At 42.9% G+C, this 20,252-nt stretch overlaps 1 protein-coding gene across 3 annotated transcripts in view; it reads right to left on the bottom strand.

The window, feature by feature from the left end:
• Positions 1-963: 963 nt before the first annotated feature.
• LOC115128521 (CMP-N-acetylneuraminate-beta-galactosamide-alpha-2,3-sialyltransferase 1-like) overlaps positions 964-20,252 on the bottom strand; it is a 40,965-nt gene continuing 21,676 nt past the window's right edge. For 2 of the 3 annotated variants that reach the window (XM_029658420.2, XM_065017782.1), the window contains exons 2-7: positions 17,970-18,793; positions 14,246-14,439; positions 4,411-4,590; positions 2,737-2,782; positions 2,394-2,513; positions 964-1,577 (exon numbers count right to left, since the gene is read on the bottom strand). In XM_029658420.2, the coding sequence (XP_029514280.1) occupies positions 1,404-1,577; positions 2,394-2,513; positions 2,737-2,782; positions 4,411-4,590; positions 14,246-14,439; positions 17,970-18,260 (1,005 nt within the window). In that variant the 5' untranslated portion in view covers positions 18,261-18,793 and the 3' untranslated portion in view covers positions 964-1,403. The remainder of the gene's footprint in view (positions 1,578-2,393; positions 2,514-2,736; positions 2,783-4,410; positions 4,591-14,245; positions 14,440-17,969; positions 18,794-20,252) is intronic. The other variant, XM_065017783.1, reaches the window with a different exon arrangement.

Here is a 20,252-nt window from a genome sequence, read left to right on the forward strand (position 1 = left end):
AACCGTGATTGGGAGTCCCATAGGGCGGCACATAATTGGCCCAGTGTCGTCCGGGTTAAGGGAGGGTTTGGCCGGAGGGGCTTTACTTGGCTCATCTGGCTCTAGCGACTCCTTGTGGCCGGGCGCTTGCAGGCTGACCTCGGTCGTCAGTTGAACAGTGTTTCCTCCAACACATGGATGCGGCTGGCTTCCGAGTTAAGCAGCCGGGTGTTATGAAGCGCTGTTTGGCGGGTCATGTTTCAGAGGACGCATGACTCGTACTTCGCCTCCTGAGTCTATTGGGGAGTTGTAGCGATGAGACAAGATCGAATGAGACAGAGGTGGCAAAATACCCCCCCAAAAAGTTTTAAAAAATCTAAAAGTAATCAAGATGTTGGATTCACTTCTCCAACTCGACCAAAAATCGAACTTAAAGAATAGGACAAAATCAAATCAAACTGTAAATGGAATTTAAATGAAGTTGGATTTAGTCCTATTCTTTAACTTCGATTTTTGGTTAAGATGGAGACATGAATCCAACATATACAGTACATTATTAACGTTTTAGATTACATTTAAAATCAATCAAAGCTTTAAACCCTATGCCTATATGTATCGTCTATTTTTAGTTGAATCCTGGGTTGAATTGAAACAATAGGCCTAAATAGCATCATTGATGGTATATGATTGATAAAGTATGGTTCCATTTAATTTGCTTTGTTAAACCTACCCCTTGGAATGACTTCCGATAGCAAAAGTGAATCTATTTAGCTTGTACATTTTTACATTTGAGTCATTTAGTAGACGCTGTTATCCAGAGCGACTTAGTTAGTGCACTCATCTTAAGATAGCTAGTTGGAACAACCACATATCACAGGCATAGTCAGTACATTTATCCTCAATGAAGTAGCTATCAGCAAAGTCAGAGCTAGTAAGGGGGAACAAAGTAAAGTGTGAGTGTTAGTTCACAAAACACTCTTTGTTTGTGGGGGGGGGGTTGTCAGTGACATATCAAAGCTTAGCAGGATGGGAGACCAAAGGAATAGCTATAGATAGCTGTAGAATTTTCCAGAAGGATTTGCTGCCCAGCTATAGTTTTTTTCTCCTGATAATGGATATAACATTGAATATCTGACATTGTTTCAAAAGGTACAAATTCAACATATTTTATACAAGCTTTGTCTATGTTGAACATTGGTTACAATGATGACAAAATCCTGTGGTTGAAATTTCACCCTCAAAACAACAGTTGATTACTTTTTGCAAATCCAATGAATTTTACACAGATTCCACGTCACAATACGTTGACAAATTACGTTGAAACAATGTTGATTCAACCAGTTTATACCCAGTGGTTAACCTCTGAGTCGACAGAATTTCATTCAAGAGGCTTGATGGTCTCAGGCCAGTAACATCTCCAGACATCAGAAGCCTTTGAAAATCTTGATCTTGTGTTTGTCAGCCAGAAGCAGGGTAACGTTGTACTCATAGTCAGCATCATGCACCCCGGTGTGGCGGAATGCTCCTCCCTGGTGATTCTCTTCCCAGTAGTGGTGCCAGTTCCCGTACTGATCCGCTCCGAACCCGTACACACTCACCTAAATGATACAACACACCATTATACAGAGGTACTCGTCCGCCCCGGAATTGGTCATCATGGTGCCAGACTCTTCTATGTGACTTATATGCTTTGGCCTAATGCCATGTGCCACAGAACTGATGAGGTGGAATGTTGCTGTACTGATTGATGCGTTGATATGATGTTCTGGTACTCTGACACATACAGTTGACTTTGTAGAGCTAATTTCTCCAGTTGCAGGTTTTTTTTCGAGAAACTTACAAAACATGCCTATTGATGATGCTTCAACTCTAGATGACAGTATGCAGTTACTAGAAAAACGTCCTTATACAGTTACTAGGATTTATTTTTCTTCTCTTCTAAATGAATCAGTTGACCTCTATGTAACAACTATAGGACAATTATAGGACACTGGGATGCCGTCTGCATCACTTGGGGCAACTGTGGAGTTTTTCTAGAGTCAACCTCTTTCAGGTTCTTTTTTCTAAGAGGGTAGCACATGGTAAGTGCCTGTATTTCACACCTCCCGTGTAGATGCAGATAATAAGCAGAACACTCGGCGCTCTGCCCCTCTTTCCCACCCAAAATGTGTTTGTTTGTAGAGCAGTGGGGGGTAGATAACACAGTGCTGCACAGCGTGTGGCCATTTCGCAGACGCAAGGGGTTACTTCATTTCCATCAGCGGTTACATTTTTTGGGCACTTGGGACACTTTTTCCGGCTTTAAACTCTGTAAAACCTCAGTGCGAACCCAACGCATGCTTCACAGTCACAGAACACTCTCATAATGTACAGAACTTTGTCAGACAGACACAAAAGGAAGTGGGTGGGCTCACCTTATCACAGATATGAATGGAAAACAATAGGCTGAGGAAGCCAGTGGAGGGATACCGGCCATGACTCTCCAGCCATGCGTCATAGACATATTTAAAGAAGGTCGGGCTGTATATCAACACCTGCAAAACATAACAACAGCTTTGACCTTGTGACAAGTGAAAATAATTCAAATCTTGAACGTTATCAATCAATGAACCAACCAACCAATCACTAGCTCTTCAAAATCTGCATTATATTGTCTCCAGGTAAGGTAAACTAAAGCAGATGAACCCATAGGGCTTTGGTCATAAGTAATACTCTACTTTAGGGCGCCATTTTGGAAGCAGCCAAGGGTTCACTCACCCTGTTCTTGTTTGCCTTAATCCTGGACTGGACAGGAATGTACGTGCTGCAAGAAACAAAAGACGACATAATATAAGAAATATCAAAGTATTATCACAGATAAAAGGGGAAACCAAAGAACCTTTGGTACTGTCAGTTTAAACCACCATCGTTGATCAAATTCACCTTATTTCTGACAGAGGCGCCGCCATCTTTGTTTACTTTGTGGTGGCCATCCGGTTGGCTATCAGCATTGGCTAACATTAGCCATACTGACTATGAGCTCCTCACGACAAACTAGTAGCCTATACCGGTAATACGTTCAGTAAAAGGCTGTCACGTCTGGAAAAGAAACCCGATTTCAGGTTAGAAAATATATGTTACAGTTCACAGTGTATTTGTGATACTGATACTGTTTTGGTTACTGTTTTGATACTTGTTTTTTTATGTTTGTGTTGGTATAGTAACAGTTTGCAAACAAAGTAATTCTCACATTATTTATGTTTTTACAGATGATCACAGTGACAGATACCATCGTAAACAGCAGAGGCTTGTTTCCCATCAAGGTCAAGGGTCATACGCTATTGTGATGTGTGAGGTCATATAACCAATATTGATTTGGGAATGATTTGATTTGTACTACAGGTATGCTATTCACACAGTCTACCCACCGGTAGGGTAGACTGTATGAAAAGAAAGCTGCACAGTCTAGGTCAGATTAAATAAGTGCAATAGATATCAAAGTTTCGATAGCTATGCTGCCTTCATCAGGATTCAAGCTGTGCTGTGATATAACTATAGCGCTAAGAATTATTGACCATCTGACCCATAACATTATTAGGCTACAGTTCAACCCTGATCCTCAGGGCTGGACTGGGACCAGAAATCGGCCCTGGCATTTCTAACACACTGGCCCATTTTTTTCTTTGAGGCCCCCAAACCAGTCCATTTTTCCCTCTCGATGGCCCACACTGGCCCAGTTCTTACTTGAGGCCCCCATTATTACAGATATAAGGATCATTTTGTGCAGAAAACATAAGTTAGACAGGCCCACTGGGCAAAGAATGGGCCAGGCCACCCCTGCGGATACTCAAGGTGCCAGTAAAGATTCCTACAGGCAGCTAAGCACTTCCACAACCTCCTCACTCTCCTCCTCCTCTTCCTCCTAACATCCCACTCATCCTCAGCAGTCATTAGATCATTAACACAAGAACGTCACCATAAGGATGTAACTGTCAAAAGCGTTCCAGCTGAAGCCATATGTATGACCCAGTTGAAGGAATCCACATTCTTAGAATCTTAACTTGTGGTAATAATGAGGTGATTAATTGAGATGATTCATGTAATGTGTAATAATTGTCTAACACAGAGCTTGAGAACATCGACCTTGTGGCGCTGGAAGAGGTCTATATCAGTACGTGCCAACATGTGGATACTTGTGGTTATGACAAACAGCCCTGAAGGAGGCATCGGGTGCACTTCTACAAAGACTGTTTACACAGCATAAAGGATACCAGACCTCACGGGGATGAGAACGTAGTTTGCGGTTTCATCTTTCCATTCATTACAAACATTTCCACAGGCATCCACTACAGTTCGCATTGAAGGTTTCGCTAAGGTGCACTTACTACACTTTCTCAGGTGAACTTGATGAACGTGTAGTGACTGTGTGGCGCGTGGTCATTGATCACTCACTGTTTGATGGAGCCTGTAGTCAAGGCGCTGGTGATCCACTGAAGGTCCAGAGTCTTGAAGGGGATGAGCAGAAGACTGGTGGTATTGTCCAGATCTATGGCGCTCTCTGGGTACATGACGTGATGGGTGGTCCGGCTCCCAACATCCTCCTCATAGCCAGAGGTAGGAGCCATGTTCATTCTGCAGGAGCAGGGTTACGGTAAGAGTCAAAGTGGGTTGTCCTGCATTATAAAAACTGGGTGGTTTTGAGCCCTGAATGCTGATTGGCTGACAGCCGTGGTTTATCGTATCGCATACCACGGGTATGACAAAACATGTATTTTGTATTGCTCTAATTACATTGGTAACCAGTTTATAATAGCAATAAGGCAATATACCATGGCTAAGGGCTGTAAAGCCCTCAGCCATGTACCCCACACCCCTCTGTGCCTTATAACTTAAATATAACAAATGGATGACAATGCTTTCACATACTAATCAACATATCTGCTTTGTTGAAGGTGGGATGCCTGGAGGTACAAAACTGGAATTTGTATCTAAATGACATTTCTGTCATTTGGAACTTGAATGTGGTGATGAACCAGAGGCTTACTGTATATCCTCAACATCAGGCTCTGGGATGAACCGTCTTCACGACATTCCTGTAAATATCTACTGAATACCCACATCCTAGTAGTGCCATGGCATGTGACAGTTTGTGGAATTCCTGCTTCTCCACATCATACAGTTAATATTTATGTCCCAGTTACAGTGAGTGCATTGAGGGGAAAGCTATAGCTGTGATTCTGCCTGTTTAATTAATATAGTTAGTTTGTTCTTCCAAGGGGAGATCTTTGTGTGTGTGTGTGTGTGTGAGTTAAGTGAGTGTGGGGTGAGCAGTATAATCAATTTCAGCCAAGGACTTCCCTCCTAATTTACACACTGATAGTTGGTCTGGCTCCTCATTGAAAAACATAGCGCAGAAATCCAATCTAAAAGTGGGCTTTTCACTCACAGATGTGAGGTGCATAGCTATCACTACATCTGTTGGGCTCTAGGATCCAACCTAATGAAGTTACTTGCTGAGGCTTTACCCCATCATACACGGATCAGAAGTCGATTGATGTTTAATCCACCGCTGATCCAACGCTGTCAGCGTCTTATACTCCAGACAAGCTAATTATGTTTGAATAAAAGAACCCGGTGCATCTTTGACACCTGTGATATAGCAGCTCTCGTAGAACCAGAATAAATAGGCTTTTTTTCTTTTTTTTTTTTAAGTGTGAGGGGTTTTGCCAGTAAATATTTATCATTACATGAAAGGGGATGGGTTCTATAAATTTACATTACCTTGGGCTATGCGCTTGGTAGTGGGTCAATGCTGTCAGTGTCTTATTATCCAGACATGCTAATCATGTTTTAATAAAATATCCCGGTGCTTCCTTGACACCTGTGATATACCAGCTCTCGTAGAACCAGAATAAATAGGTTTTTAACAAAAAAAACAAAAAAAAGAGTTATGGATTTTGCTGGTAAATATTTATTTTCATTACATGGAACGGGATGGGTACTATAATTTTGAAGCAGAGCACATACAACATGTTTTTCATTTGCAGAGTCGGGTCTGGCAATCGAGCGTTCATCTAAGTCACTGGAGTAGCAGCACACGGGCTCCGTCCTAAATGGCACGGTATTACCTTTATAGGGCACTACTTTTAACCAGGGCCCACAGGGGATGCAGGATGATATGAACTGTACATAATTCCTGTGCTTGTAAGCCTGTACTGCAGAGAAGGATTGTGTTAAAAGAAAAGCAATAAGTCCCGCGTCTCTTGTCCCAGTCTCTGTGTAATTAAATCAGCAAGCATGCTGCTCCACAGCATGGGATGTTGTAGAAGATAAGTGCAGTCATACAGCTTTACATTGAGGAACATTTGTACAGAACTGCTGGTGAGTGGAGAAAAACCATTACATTTACATTTGAGTTCATATCCAGCGTGACTTACAGAAACAATTAGGGTTAAGTGCATTGCTCATCAACATATTTTTGATTCGTACCAGCAACCTTTTGGTTACTGGCCCAACTTTCTTAACCGCTAGGCTACCTGCCGCCCGGAGATGTACCAGAGAGCTCATCTCCTGTTTTTCCATGCTTCTGTGACAGAATGGCCAGCACCATTGAGGGCTATCTCCATTTTAAAGTAGTCAATGGGTACCTTCGAGCAGATACAGTGTGTTGCATTATGGGGATAAAAACTGCGCCTACACATCAACTGCATGAACTTTACAAATACCTTGTAAGCAAAGGTAATGCAGTTTTTTATTTAGTCGCCTTCAAGTTGCTGTAGTTGCTTCTCACAAACTGTACCATGCAGCCATTACCTGCATTGTGGGATGCACTATTTGTCAACCAATCATTAGGCTGCTTTTGGTTGACCCAAGCGAAAATGGCCAAAGAAGTGACAAACAGGAACCAACATTGCCGTGATTCTAAAGCTACAGGGGACACAAATGAAAGTGATATTTGCGTCCTCTGTCTAACCAAATTAATTGTAGCCTACACACGTTATGTTTTCAGTTTGTGAGTGTGTGTGATATAGTATTGAGGGCTTGCAGTTGATGTATGACACCGCCGGGCGGCCATGTTGGAAGACCACTTCATTACTTCTTCTGACAACAACAGCCGAGTTTCTGCCTCAAACTGCATGATAGCAGTGCCTAAAACTAGTTGATTCATCACCAAGGTAATTTTCTGTGGATATATTTACAGATTCCTCGCAATCATGAAACAACATTGATGACACCAATGAGAGAAGACTCGAGAACTGTCAGAAAAGCAAGTAAAACCTTTTTGCCTGTCAAGACCTGAACCCTGACAGCTGTCAGTACAGGGTCTGCTATGATCATTTCATAACTGGTAAGTCAAGTCTGATTGATTTTGAGTTTAGTTTGTCTGTTATGCGAAACAGGTGTGAACACTAAATTAGCTAGCTAGATTGTAGTCTAGCCATTAGCATATGTCAAGCTATTTTTTTCACCATAAAATGGAACCTTTATTACAAATGACTGCATGCCCTCGATCATCGCATCTGCAGACTAATGTAAGCCTACTGTTCCTAATGTGATGAGCAGATTGGAAAGTGATCATTTTGGCTATTAATAAGCGCGTAGTGACAGAGGTTTGTAGGCCATATTAAAGAGATTTCTTTCCTTTGCACAGGAAAAATGTGGCCTTCGATAAACAATTGATGCAATTCTACTACACTTTATATGAATGGAGACATTAGCAGAATATTGTTTTAATACGATGGTAGCCTGGTCCTACTCTACTGACAACAGATCAATAAAAAACGACCTTTGTCTTGAATGCAACCATGTAATCTAGAATATGACATTAATTTGACAAAAACTGGATCCCTCCTAGCCATGACCATGAAAAAGGGCGAGGCGCAAATTATACAATATGACATCCTTATAGTCTGGGGGACAAAACTCATATGATAACTCATTGATAATTTGTTGAGAGCTTTATTCATAAAGAGGGAAAATGTATGGACATTACAGCATAGGACAAAGGCCTCCATAGGATAGGTCAACCTGCTGTGTTGACTATTGGTTGTTCCAGCCCAACAATAGATTTAATCTTTATATGACACTAAAACACCTGAATGAATTAAACAACCAAACGATGAAGAGCCCCGATGGTATAAGTGACCTAAAGAAGTGCTATTCTAACATCAGGGGTGCTTTTCATTGGTGTATGTACTGCTGTAGGTTCAACCAGCTGACCTCTGTCAAGACACCCACGTCGACCGGATTCCCAACGTGAAGATGAGCAATGCTGCAGCAGCATCAGTTTCTACAATCTAGCTATACTTTGTCCCTTTTCAGGTATGAAAGGAGACATTCCTTAGTCATACGAGATGGTTGTCATATGCTGTGCTTTGGTCAATCAATGATTCTGTTGTGCAATTTGAGCAGAGAGCACCTTGCCGTCCTGACAAAAGTGTCCCCTTAAACCATATGAATATATTAAATGTAATTTGGAACGTGTAAAATACTTCTGTTTATGATATTGTAAACATACTGTAGATAATACGCTATATTGTTGTCTGGGTGAAATTAAAAGTATTGTCATCTCTGCTTTGCCTAGCCCCATTGAATAAAAACGGTTTCTTATATTCTTTATTTTACAATTTAAACACATTTGGCATAGACAAACGTAATTGTTGTGGTAGTCTTAGGCAAACCATCTTCATTGTCACAGTAGCCCGACTAAGTGACACTCAGACCTTCTGGGATAAAAGTATCTGGCATCGAACTTGGTGGTAGTAGTTGTTTGTATGTTTGAAGAGAAGGACCCCCATCATCTCCTGTTTCCAGACATTTCATCACCTAGATTACAAGGGTTCGATTTGCACTAAACAATTTCATGTCAGCACAAGGCATGTACAAAAGTCTAGTATTTAAAAATATATATATATATATTTCACCTTTATTTAACCAGGTAGGCTAGTTGAGAACAAGTTCTCATTTGCAACTGCGACCTGGCCAAGATAAAGCATAGCAGTGTGAACAGACAACAACACAGAGTTACACATGGAGTAAACAATAAACAATAAGTCAATAACATAGTAGAAAAAAAGAATCTATATACATTGTGTGCAAAAGGCATGAGGAGGTAGGCAATAAATAGGCCATAGGAGTGAATAATTACAATTTAGCAGATTAACACTGGAGTGAAAAATGATCAGATGAACATGTGCAGGTAGAGATACTGGTGTGCAAAAGAGCAGAAAAGTAAATAAAATAAAAACAGTATGGGGATGAGGTAGGTAAATTGGGTGGGCAATATACCGATGGACTATGTACAGCTGCAGCGATCGGTTAGCTGCTCAGATAGCAGATGTTTAAAGTTTGAAAGGGAGATAAAAGTCTCCAACTTCAGAGATTTTTGTCATTCGTTCCAGTCGCAGGCAGCAGAGAACTGGAAGGAAAGGCAGCCAAATGAGGTTTTGGGATGATCAGTGAGATACACCTGCTGGAGCGCGTGCTACAGGTGGGTGTTGCCATCGTGACCAGTGAACTGAGATAAGGCGGAGCTTTACCTAGCATAGACTTGTAGATGCCCTGGATAATGATTAGCCTCATACATTGTCTACTGTTATTGTTTTTAAATTGAGAACCTAGAGCTTAACAATGTGTAAACAATGTGTGAGTTAAGCTATTCTCTGCTTCAGATGCACATTGTCAAGGAGTCTTTTGCAAATGCCCATAAGGCTAATGCGATCATACTGTAGGCCAGTTTACAATTAAAACAAGTTTAAACACTAAACTTCAACACTATCTCATATTATTTCAAAGTGTACAAGTAAGCTAACTCATATGTAAAGGTTAGACATTTTTGTAACAAGTAGGCTATTATTACTAAAGCATAATTTCAGGTGAACAAATAAAAGTCCATATCAGATCTGGCCAATCTCGCTCCACTGATCCGTGATCTACTGGGGAGCAGACTTCTGTTCCAGCCAAGCAATAGCACACTTGATTATTAACTCATTCATTTTGATACATTAAAATCAGGTGTGTTAGTGCTGGGCTGGAACAGAAACCTGCACGCCCAGCAGAGTTGGCCTGCTCCAGTTGTAATAGGTTTAAACATTGTGTGTGACTTTTAAACTGTATTTCTGTTCACAACATGTGCTAACATAGGTACACATATAATCCATGGTATACAAGGATGTACCCTTATTCTCTTGGGACATTCACTGGGACCTCTTCATCTGCAGACAGAGTTTCACAGCTCTCTGTACCTGAGAACAGAAAACATTCTAAAGAAACAGGCTGCATTACACTCAAATTAGACAGCACTGAATATTATGTTACTATATCTCTCTGTCCTACGTTTTTCCTCGCTATTGACTAGAACTGGAGAATATTTTCAAAAATGTCCTCCCGCAAAAGGTATCTTCCCTATCCAGAGTAGCCTACTCTCCCTTCTCTGACAGCTTGAATTGATAGATAATCTTTCACCCTCTTCCATGGCTGTTAGCTAGCTACAAATGAATTTAGTTAAAACGATAAATACATCAAGATAGCTAGCTAATTAGCTAATATGAAGTTAGCAAGCTGGTGATATTTAATTAATTAATTAATCTCCCTTCTCTGACAGCTTGAATTGATAGATAATCTTTCACCCTCTTCCATGGCTGTTAGCTAGCTACAAATGAATTTAGTTAAAACGATAAATACATCAAGATAGCTAGCTAATTAGCTAATATGAAGTTAGCAAGCTGGTGATATTTAATTAATTTAGCTAGCTATACAGTTTGCTAAATAGCGAACATTACATTAGCAGCTAATTTGAGTCAGCCTGCACACTTAAGTTTCTGTAGCAAGCTAGCTAAAAACAACCATTTTCAAAAAATATTTACTTACTTGAATAGGTTCTCACATCGCCGTTTTCTGGGTCCTTAGAAAAACAAAATAATGGGCCATCTTCCCGAAGTTTCCGATGTTAGCAAAATTCAGCCAGCCATGTGCACAATTGGAGAACTTACTGTCAACTGCATTTATTTTCAGCAAACTTAACATGTGCAAATATTTGTATGAACATAACAAGATTCAACAACTGAGACATAAACTGAACAAGTTCCACAGACATGTGACTAACATAAATGGAATAATGTGTATCTGTATCTGTAAAGTAACAGTCAGTATCTGGTGTGGCCACCAGCTGCATTAAGTACTGCAGTGCATCTCCTCCTCGTGGACTGCACCAGATTTGCCAGTTATTGCTGTGAGATGTTACCCCACTCTTCCACCAAGGCACCACCAAGTTCCCGGACATTTCTGGGGGGAATGGCCCTAGCCCTTTACCTCCGATCCAACAGGTCCCAGACGTCCTCAATGGGATTGAGATCCGGGCTCTTCGCTGGCCATGGCATAACACTGACATTCCTGTCTTGCAGGAAATCACGCAAAGAGCAAGCAGTATGGGTCGTGGCATTGTCATGCTGAAGGGTCATGTCAGGATGAGCCTACAGGAAGGGTACCACATGAGGGAGGAGGATGTCTTCCCTGTAATGCACAGCATTGAGATTTAAATGCAATGACAACAAGCTCAGTCAGATGATGCTGTGACACACCGCCCCAGACCACGTCGGACCCTCCACCTCCAAATTGATCCCACTCCAGAGTACAGGCCTCGGTGTAACGCTCATTCCTTCGATGATAAACACGAATCTGACCATCACCCCTGGTGAGACAAAACCGCGACTCGTCATTGAAGACCACTTTTTGCCAGTCCTGTCTGGTCCAGCGACAGCGGGTTTGTGCCCATAGACGACGTTGTTGCCGGTGATGCCTGGTGAGGACCTGCCTTACAACAGGCCTACAAGCCCTCAGTCCAGCCTCTCTCAGCCTATTGCGGACAGTCTGAGCACTGATGGAGGGATTGTGCGTTCCTGGTGTAACTCGGGCAGTTGTTGTTGCCATCTTGTACCTGTCCTGCAGGTGTGATGTTCAGATGTACCAATCCTGTGCAGGTGTTGTTACACGTGGTCTGCCACTGCGAGGACGATCAGCTGTCCCTGTAGCGCTGTCTTAGGCATCTCACAGTACGGACATTGCAATTTATTGCCCTGGCCACATCTGCAGTCCTTATGCCTCCTTGCAGCATACCTAAGGCACGTTCATGCAGATGAGCATCTTTCTTTTTGTGTTTTTCAGAGGCAGTAGAAAGGCCTCTTTAGTGTCCTAAATGTTCATAACTGTGACCTTAATTGCCCTTCTGGAGTTTCCCCGGTCAACTCTAAGTACTGTTATTGTGAAGTGGCAACGTCTAGGAGCAACAACTGCTCAGCTGCGAAGTGGTAGGCCAAACAAGCTCACAGAACGAGACTGCCTAGTGCTGAAGCACATAACTCCTTAGAAATCGCCTGTCCTCGGTTGTAACACTCACTACAGAGTTCCAAACTGCCTCAAAGCAACATCAGCACAATAATTGTTTGTCGGGAGCTTCATGAAATGGGTTTCCATGGCTGAGCAGCCACACACAAGCCTATGATCACCATGCACAATGCCAAGCGTCGGTTGGAATGGTGTAAAGCTCGCTGCCATTGGACTCTGGAGCAGTGGAAACTTGTTCTCTGGAGTGATGAATCACCCTTTGACGGATGCCAGGCGAACGCTACCTACCCCAATGCATAGTGCCAACCTTAAAGTTTGGTGGAGGAGGAATAATGGTCTGGGGCTGTTTTTCATGGTTCGGGCTAGGCCCTTTAGTTCCAGTGAAGGAAAATCCTAACGCTACAGCATACAATGACATTCTAGACGAACTTTGTGATAACAGTGGGGAAGGCCCTTTCCTGTTTCAGCATGACAATGCCCCCATGCACAAAGTGAGGTCCATATAGAAAAGATTTGTTGAGATCAGTGTGGAAGAACTTGACTGGCCTCCACAGAGCCCTGACCTCAACCCCATCAAACAACTTTGGGATGAATTGGAATGCCGACCGCAAGCCACACCTAAATCGCCTAACATCAGTGCCCAACCTCACTAATGCTCTTGTGGCTGAATGGAAGCAAGTCCCCGCAGCATCGTTCCAACATCTAGTGCAAAGCCATCCCAGAAGAGTGAAGAGTGACTCCATATTAATACCCATGATTTTGGAATAAGGAGGAGCAGGTGTACACATACCTTTGGTCATGTAGTGTATGTTGACACTGCCAAGTTGATCTGAGCCTTGCTGTTGGAAAATCACCAGCGTTCAACTTTCGGCTGTCGCAGATGCACCTCCCCCGGTTTCACTCTCCGACCTTCGTCTACAGTCGGCTTCATTACCCTTCCTGCTCTAACCCTAACCCTATTTCTTCTTCTCAGAGTGTATTGGCAGGTCCCAATCACTGCACTATTGTCAGCATAAAACACTCAGGTATCGCGTTAAACTGACCCATCAACGTTGTACAAAAAGAGGGCTTGCAATTTAAACCAATCGCTGCACATTTTCCGCATAATATGGTTCAATCAAGCCACACAAACAAACGTTTTCCCTCATCAGCGCACTTTCGCAACGAATTGGCCAAAATCATTGCATATTGCCATGGAAAAATCAAGCATTTTTGCCCTCAAATAGAAAAAAAAATCCCAGCAAAATCCTGGAGGGACGAATTGGCACTAACCCTACCCCCATCTATGTGCCGGAGTGTGTATAGTCTGAACACATAAAACCAAGGGTGATTAACTGCCACCTGCAGTTAAGGAAAGTTTTCTCAGGAGTCAATTTCATTAGCTGACCAGGATGGAATTCTGTGTTTCTTCCTTAACCTATATCAAGTCCCACCCAGTTGACTAATACAAAATAGCGAAAGCCCTAAATCGCATGGCACATCATGCTAAAACAGGTTTTTGGGCCAAGTGGCTTTGACTTCTATGAGACAAACTGACATGGGAACAACAGCTAGGGCAGCTGAAAGGAACGGTCTATGTTAGGGGGAAATCATATTGACATCAAACCAAATGGGGCGTCTACACCTACATGTCACAATGATCACAGACTTGTGTTTGTTCCAATATAACCTTTCATGAGCTATTGTGATGATAATTGTAGGCTATACACGCCTTGATAGAACAAAACCGTTTGTATCCCTGCTCAGGTGTAATCTTATCAATGGTGGGGGTGGGAATCAAGAAACTGGACTACAATGATTACACTTGTAATTAACACCAAAGCCTAGATATTGGTCAGGCATGAATGCTATACAGAACAAAATCACTCTTATGTGGCTTTGCAATTCAATTCCTGACATAATGCTTTATGTAACTCATAAACAAAAAACAAGCTTAATGAGTCACCTGATGACGACATCACTGGAGTCGATGAGGGCTCCGTAGCGGGAGCCCTTAAGGTTCCCAGAGTTCCCCACCACAGCACAGGTCCTACAGCGCTCAGGGCCCGCATCCATGTAAAGGTCAGCATCAGGGATGACCTGGAACAACTTCTCCACCACCTCGCTGAAGTTGGCCGGCTCTTGCTCTGCCTGCAACCACTGGAGAGAGAGGGAGACCTTCAAGCCTTTCAGCTCAGCCTTTAAGCATTCGGGCCAGAACAGAGACAGTTGAGGTAGGGACACAGCAGAGACAGGCCAGCCAGCACATAATTATCTGAGAACCATATGTTTCTTAGAGCTTGGTGAGAGAATGATTGTCATATGGTTATTTTGCATACAACCTTCCCATAACGTTTCCTACAGGTTTCCTCATGGTTCTATTTAAAGAAGGTTTTCAAAACATTAGTAACGTTTAAAGAACATTCTAAGGATGTTATTTAAAAACATACTTTCAGTTCTCAGCATAAAAAAAAACTCTTGTTAAAGGGACACATTTGGATTTCGGCAATGAGGCCCTTTATCTACTTCCCCAGAGTCAGATGAACTTAAAGATACCATTTTTATGTCTGAGTGCAGTTTGAAGTAAGTTGCTATCTAGCGTTAACACAATGACTGGAAGTCGGCTAACATGCTAGCGATACCCATAGACTTCCAGTCATTGCGCTAATGCGAGTTAGTATTGGCTTTCAAAACAGTTATTTATCCCGGAAAAAGGGAGTGGTTTTGGGGGTAAATCCCAGTAAATCTCAGTAACCGGGTTACCACCATTCAACCCTAGCACACACCAAGACACTTTCTTTAACAGAGCCAGTAGATGGACCAAGACAGTACTCATCAATCCTCACCTCTTATGAAACAAGTTATGAGTAACAGGATGTTACCTTCTAGTTAATATTCCATCTACTCTTACATCTAATTGGTCAAGGTGAATGTGATAACCTCATCTCCATAGAACCCCCTCAGGGCATGTGGTCCTTCCACCTCCAACGTGTTTCTCCGGATTTAATTTAATGGAGTCACGATGGTGACAGCCACTGGTAATAGCCCCAGGATCAATTCTAATTTACAAGAAAGTGTTCCTAACTGACTTCTAAGAAGGGTGAATGGACTTTTGATGTTTGAATTAAAACGAACAACGGCGTACCATTTGACTGTTAGACGTTGTAACCGGGCTGTTCCTAAGTGATCGGCAGCTCATTCTTCATTGTACGTGACCTTGCTATAGAAAAACCAAGAATAAACTGACAAATTGTGATGCAGGGTTGAGGCAAGAATAATTTAGAGCTCAACATACCATCGGCCTACGCTTTGAACTCAATATGGCCACGGATTAGGTTCAAAAATAGAATATCTCTCGTCTCTGAAATACTGACGTGTAACGTTTTTTTCCCTCAGTTTATTGGATCTAGACTTCTCTAGTAGTGTTGAATGGTATTCATTAAGTAGTCATTCAGTTCTATCTGGTGGAATCTTAGAAATTAGCCACCTCAAAGTATAGCTGACTAGGAGATGGTATCGTTCATGGGCATTGGTATGTACAGTATCATTAATAACGTCGTCATGGAAACAATGTTTTCTTCCTTGTCCTGATTATCATTAGGACGGTTAACCTGATGTGACTGAACCAAACTCACCTGTGTGGTTATTCACCTGTAAGTCTCAGAACCTGACATCACCTGTACGTGTCATCAGCCAGCAGGCTGTTCCTCCAGGTCATCAGAGGGTGGACTAATCCAAACTCTCTAACCCTAGCTTCATGTCCACATCCCGGTTGAACCCTAACCTCAACCCTAGCTTCATGTCCACATCCCGGTTGAACCCTAACCTCAACCCTAGCTTCATGTCCATATCCCGGTTGAACCCTAACCTCAACCCTAGCTTCATGTCCACATCCCGGTTGAACCCTAACCTCATGCCTAGCTTCATGTCCACATCCCGGTTTAACCCTAACCTCATGCCTAGCTTCATGTCCACATCCCGGTTTAACCATAACCTCATGCCTAGCTTCATGTCCACATCCCGGTTTAACCCTAACCTCATGCCTAGCTTCATGTCCACATCCCGGTTTAACCCTAACCTCAACCCTAGCTTCATGTTCACATCCCGGTTTAACCTTAACCTCAACCCTAGCTTCATGTCATGCTAGTACGGCCCTAACCCTAACCCTAGCTTCATGTCCACATCCTGGTTCAAACTAACCCTAGCTTTATGTCCACATCCTGTTTCAGCCCTAACCCTAACCCTAGCTTAATGTCCACATCCTGGTTCAAACTAACCCTAGCTTCATGTCCACATCCTGGTTCAAACTAACCCTAGCTTTATGTCCACATCCTGATTCAGCCCTAACCCTAGCTTCATGTCTACATCCTGGTTCAGCCCTAACCCTAACCCTAGCTTCATGTCTACATCTTGGTTCAACCCTAACCCTAGCTTCATGTCCACATGCTAGTTCAAACTAACCCTAGCTTCATGTCCACATCCGGGTTCAGCCCTAACCCTAACCCTAGCTTCATGTCCACATCCTGGTTCAACCCTAACCCTAACTTCATGTCCACATCCTGGTTCAACCCTAACCCTAACTTCATGTCCACATCCTGGTTCAAACTAACCCTAGCTTCATGTCCACATCCTGGTTCAGCCCTAACCCTAACCCTAGCTTCATGTCCACATCCTGGTTCCCACATCCTGGTTCAAACTAACCTAGCTTCATGTCCACATCCCAGTTCAGTCCTAACCCTAGCTTCATGTCCACATCCTGGTTCAACCTTAACCCTAGCTTCATGTCCACATACTGGTTCAACCCTAACCCTAGCTTCATGTCCACATCCTGGTTCAAACTAACCCTAGCTACATGTCCACATCCTGGTTCAAACTAACCCTAGCTTCATGTCGACATCCTGGTTCAAACTAACCCTAGCTTCATGTCCACATCCTGGTTCAAACTAACCCTAGCTTTATGTCCACATCCTGTTTCAGCCCTAACCCTAACCCTAGCTTCATGTTCACATCCTGGTTCAACCCTAACCCTAGCTTCATGTCCACATCCTGGTTCAAACTAACCCTAGCTTAATGCCCACATCCTGGTTCAAACTAACCCTAGCTTCATGTCCACATCCTGGTTCAAACTAACCCTAGCTTAATGCCCACATCCTGGTTCAAACTAACCCTAGCTTCAAGTCCACATCCCAATTCAACCCTAACCCTAGCACAACCCCAACCCTAGCTTCATGTCCACATCCTGGTTCAGCCCTAACCCTAGCTTCATATCCACATCCTGGTTCAAACTAATCCTAGCTTCATGTCCACATCCCAGTTCAGTCCTAACCCTAGCTTCATGTCCACATCCTGGTTCAGCCCTAACCCTAGCTTCATGTCCACATCCTGGTTGGTTCAAACTAACCCTAGCTTCATGTCCACATCCTGGTTCAAACTAACCCTAGCTTCATGTCCACATCCTGGTTTAACCCTAACCCTAGCTTCATGTCCACATCCTGGTTCAACCCTAACCCTAGCTTCAAGTCCACATTCCAATTCAACCCTAACCCTAGCACAGCCCCAACCCTAGCTTCATGTCCACATCCTGGTTTGGCCCTAACCCTAGCTTCATGTCCACATCCTGGTTCAAACTAACCCTAGCTTCATGTCCACATCCCAGTTCAATCCTAACCCTAGCAGTGGTAACATCTCACCTGCCACCAGCGGTATGTGTCGTCAGTCAGCAGGCTGTTCCTCCTAGACATCAGAGGTTGGACAGACAGGTTGAACCTCTCAGTGAACCAGGGGTCGTCCTCCAGCTCGGTCATACACTGTCGACAGCCACACTGGCCCTTAGAGAAGAAGCTGTCCGACTTGCGGATGGCGTATTTGAAGAAGTACAGAGAGGGATCTCTCAACGTGTAACTGAAGAGGAACGTGGTGAAAGTTACAATGCATGAAAACACAGTAAATGCCCTGATCTTCCTCCACTTCGATAGAGACATGGTGTAGTGGTAGATTAAAAACTTAGTTGTCTGGGAGGTGGAAGGAAGGGAAAAACAGAGAAAAACTTATTGAAAATTCCAATTTCCAAGTGATGTCTGAGAATATTTCCTCCCCTGGAGATTTCGTGGCTCTAACAGGCTGAATGCCGGGTTCCTCTGATGAACAGAAACAGTCCCTGTCTTCCTCATCACAATTACAGGCTCCTCTTCACTCTGTTGGAAAACAACAACATCTCAGAGTAAAAAAGATGACCAGAATACTAGTTCCTTATATTTTGAAGGGAAAGCCTTGGCATTCTGTAGAAAAAATGTTCGGTCAGACAAAAATCACATAGATGAGGAATCCTTGTGTATGTCCATGACACGTCTGCTGAACAATAACACCGTAGTTAAACGGTGGTCCACAATCCAGGATGGTCCTGTCAACTTAACGATGGCCGAGTAACTGCATCCAGCTGCTCTTCTGCGGTTGACAGTGTGAGGTCAGTGACTTGTGCGTCTAGCATTCACTGCCTGTCCAGTCAATCATTTCCCTAGACAGCAAACAAACAAGAGGCATGAATGCAAATACAAACACCGCCGAGTAAATGAATGATCATATGTGATAAAAACATTTCCCTTCAACAGCTTTCAACTTTCAGTATTCCCAGAACCAACTCTAGCTTTATACTAAAAACAGAAAAGCAGGAAGACCCCCTGGGATCTATTTCTACATGAAAGGACATCAGAGCTCCACCATCCAGCAGAAAGGTCTGGGTTTACTGTTAAATGCACAGAAACACAGAACATTTCACAGTATTGTTCACATTCAGCCAAGGCAAGTCTATGGCCATTCTCCACACCGAAAATGCTCTTGTCAAATTATAGGCCAAGGTGTTAAAATTAGGATTTAGCACACAAACATACTAACTTCACCTTTTTTCTCTTTACAATCTGTGGCATGTTAGTCTAGCATAGATCTCAAAAAGGACACAAGACACCAGAGGTTGGGGGTGTTTTTTTGATGGTGTCAAGAATGAACAAAAATGTAAGAGAAAGGAACAGACTTGAATGTAACACTTAACTAGTTGTCTTGAATGCAGCTTCCTAGCAATTTAACAAGCAGTAGCTGCTAACTATTGCCAATCAGCCTCAAAGACCGTTTGCAACACTAAACTAGTTGTCTTGAACGTAACTCCTCAAACAAGTTCCAGCTGCTACTAACTGCTAATCTGCCTCAATACCTATTCTCACTTTCCTTAAGCCCCTAGGGTCGATTGTCGCACTGGTGCAATCTTCTACCCCCAAACCATAAGACTGCAGAACAATTTATCAAATGGCCACCCGGACTATTTACATTGACCCCCCCATTGGTTAAGAGCTTGAAAGTAAGCATTTCACGGTAAGGTGAAACACCTGTTGTATTCGGCGCATGTGACAAATACATTTGAATTAAAAAATCCCCATCAAAATCCGTCAATTTAAGCTAGAGATGTCTAGCAGAGCTAGACCGGTGTTTGTCAGACTATGAGACGTCCCCAAAATCAGTCTTCTCACAAAAAAGTCTGTGCCGTCCGTACAGGTTGACCTACAAACTATTATGACTCTATGGACACGGAGATGCTCTACAAACCCCACAAGTGTCACGGGACTCATCTGAAAGGAACTGGTACGGAAGTATGAAGGTAGTTTTGTGCCAACCCCAAAAAGGGGTTAAATATGTGTATATAAAAAAAAGGAAACTCATTTCCTGAGCGTTTCTTATATCTCCTAGATATAGGGCAGACACTACAAAACCTTGTTTCTTATGATACATTTTTTGACAAAGTTTTTTGTAATTTATGAATGTGTTGTTCAATGTGTTTCTCTGGGCTATTGTAGTTCAGGCCATATAGTAGTAACCTCCCGCACCTCAGACTCCTGGAACGGGCCAGCCACCACCGGCCCGAGGAGAGACACATGGAACGAGGGGTTAATATAGTAATTGGGGGGAAGCTGTAACCTGTAACCAAC

The sequence above is a fragment of the Oncorhynchus nerka genome, linkage group LG4 (assembly GCF_034236695.1).
Source record: "Oncorhynchus nerka isolate Pitt River linkage group LG4, Oner_Uvic_2.0, whole genome shotgun sequence".
NCBI classification, from domain to species: Eukaryota; Metazoa; Chordata; class Actinopteri; order Salmoniformes; family Salmonidae; genus Oncorhynchus; species Oncorhynchus nerka.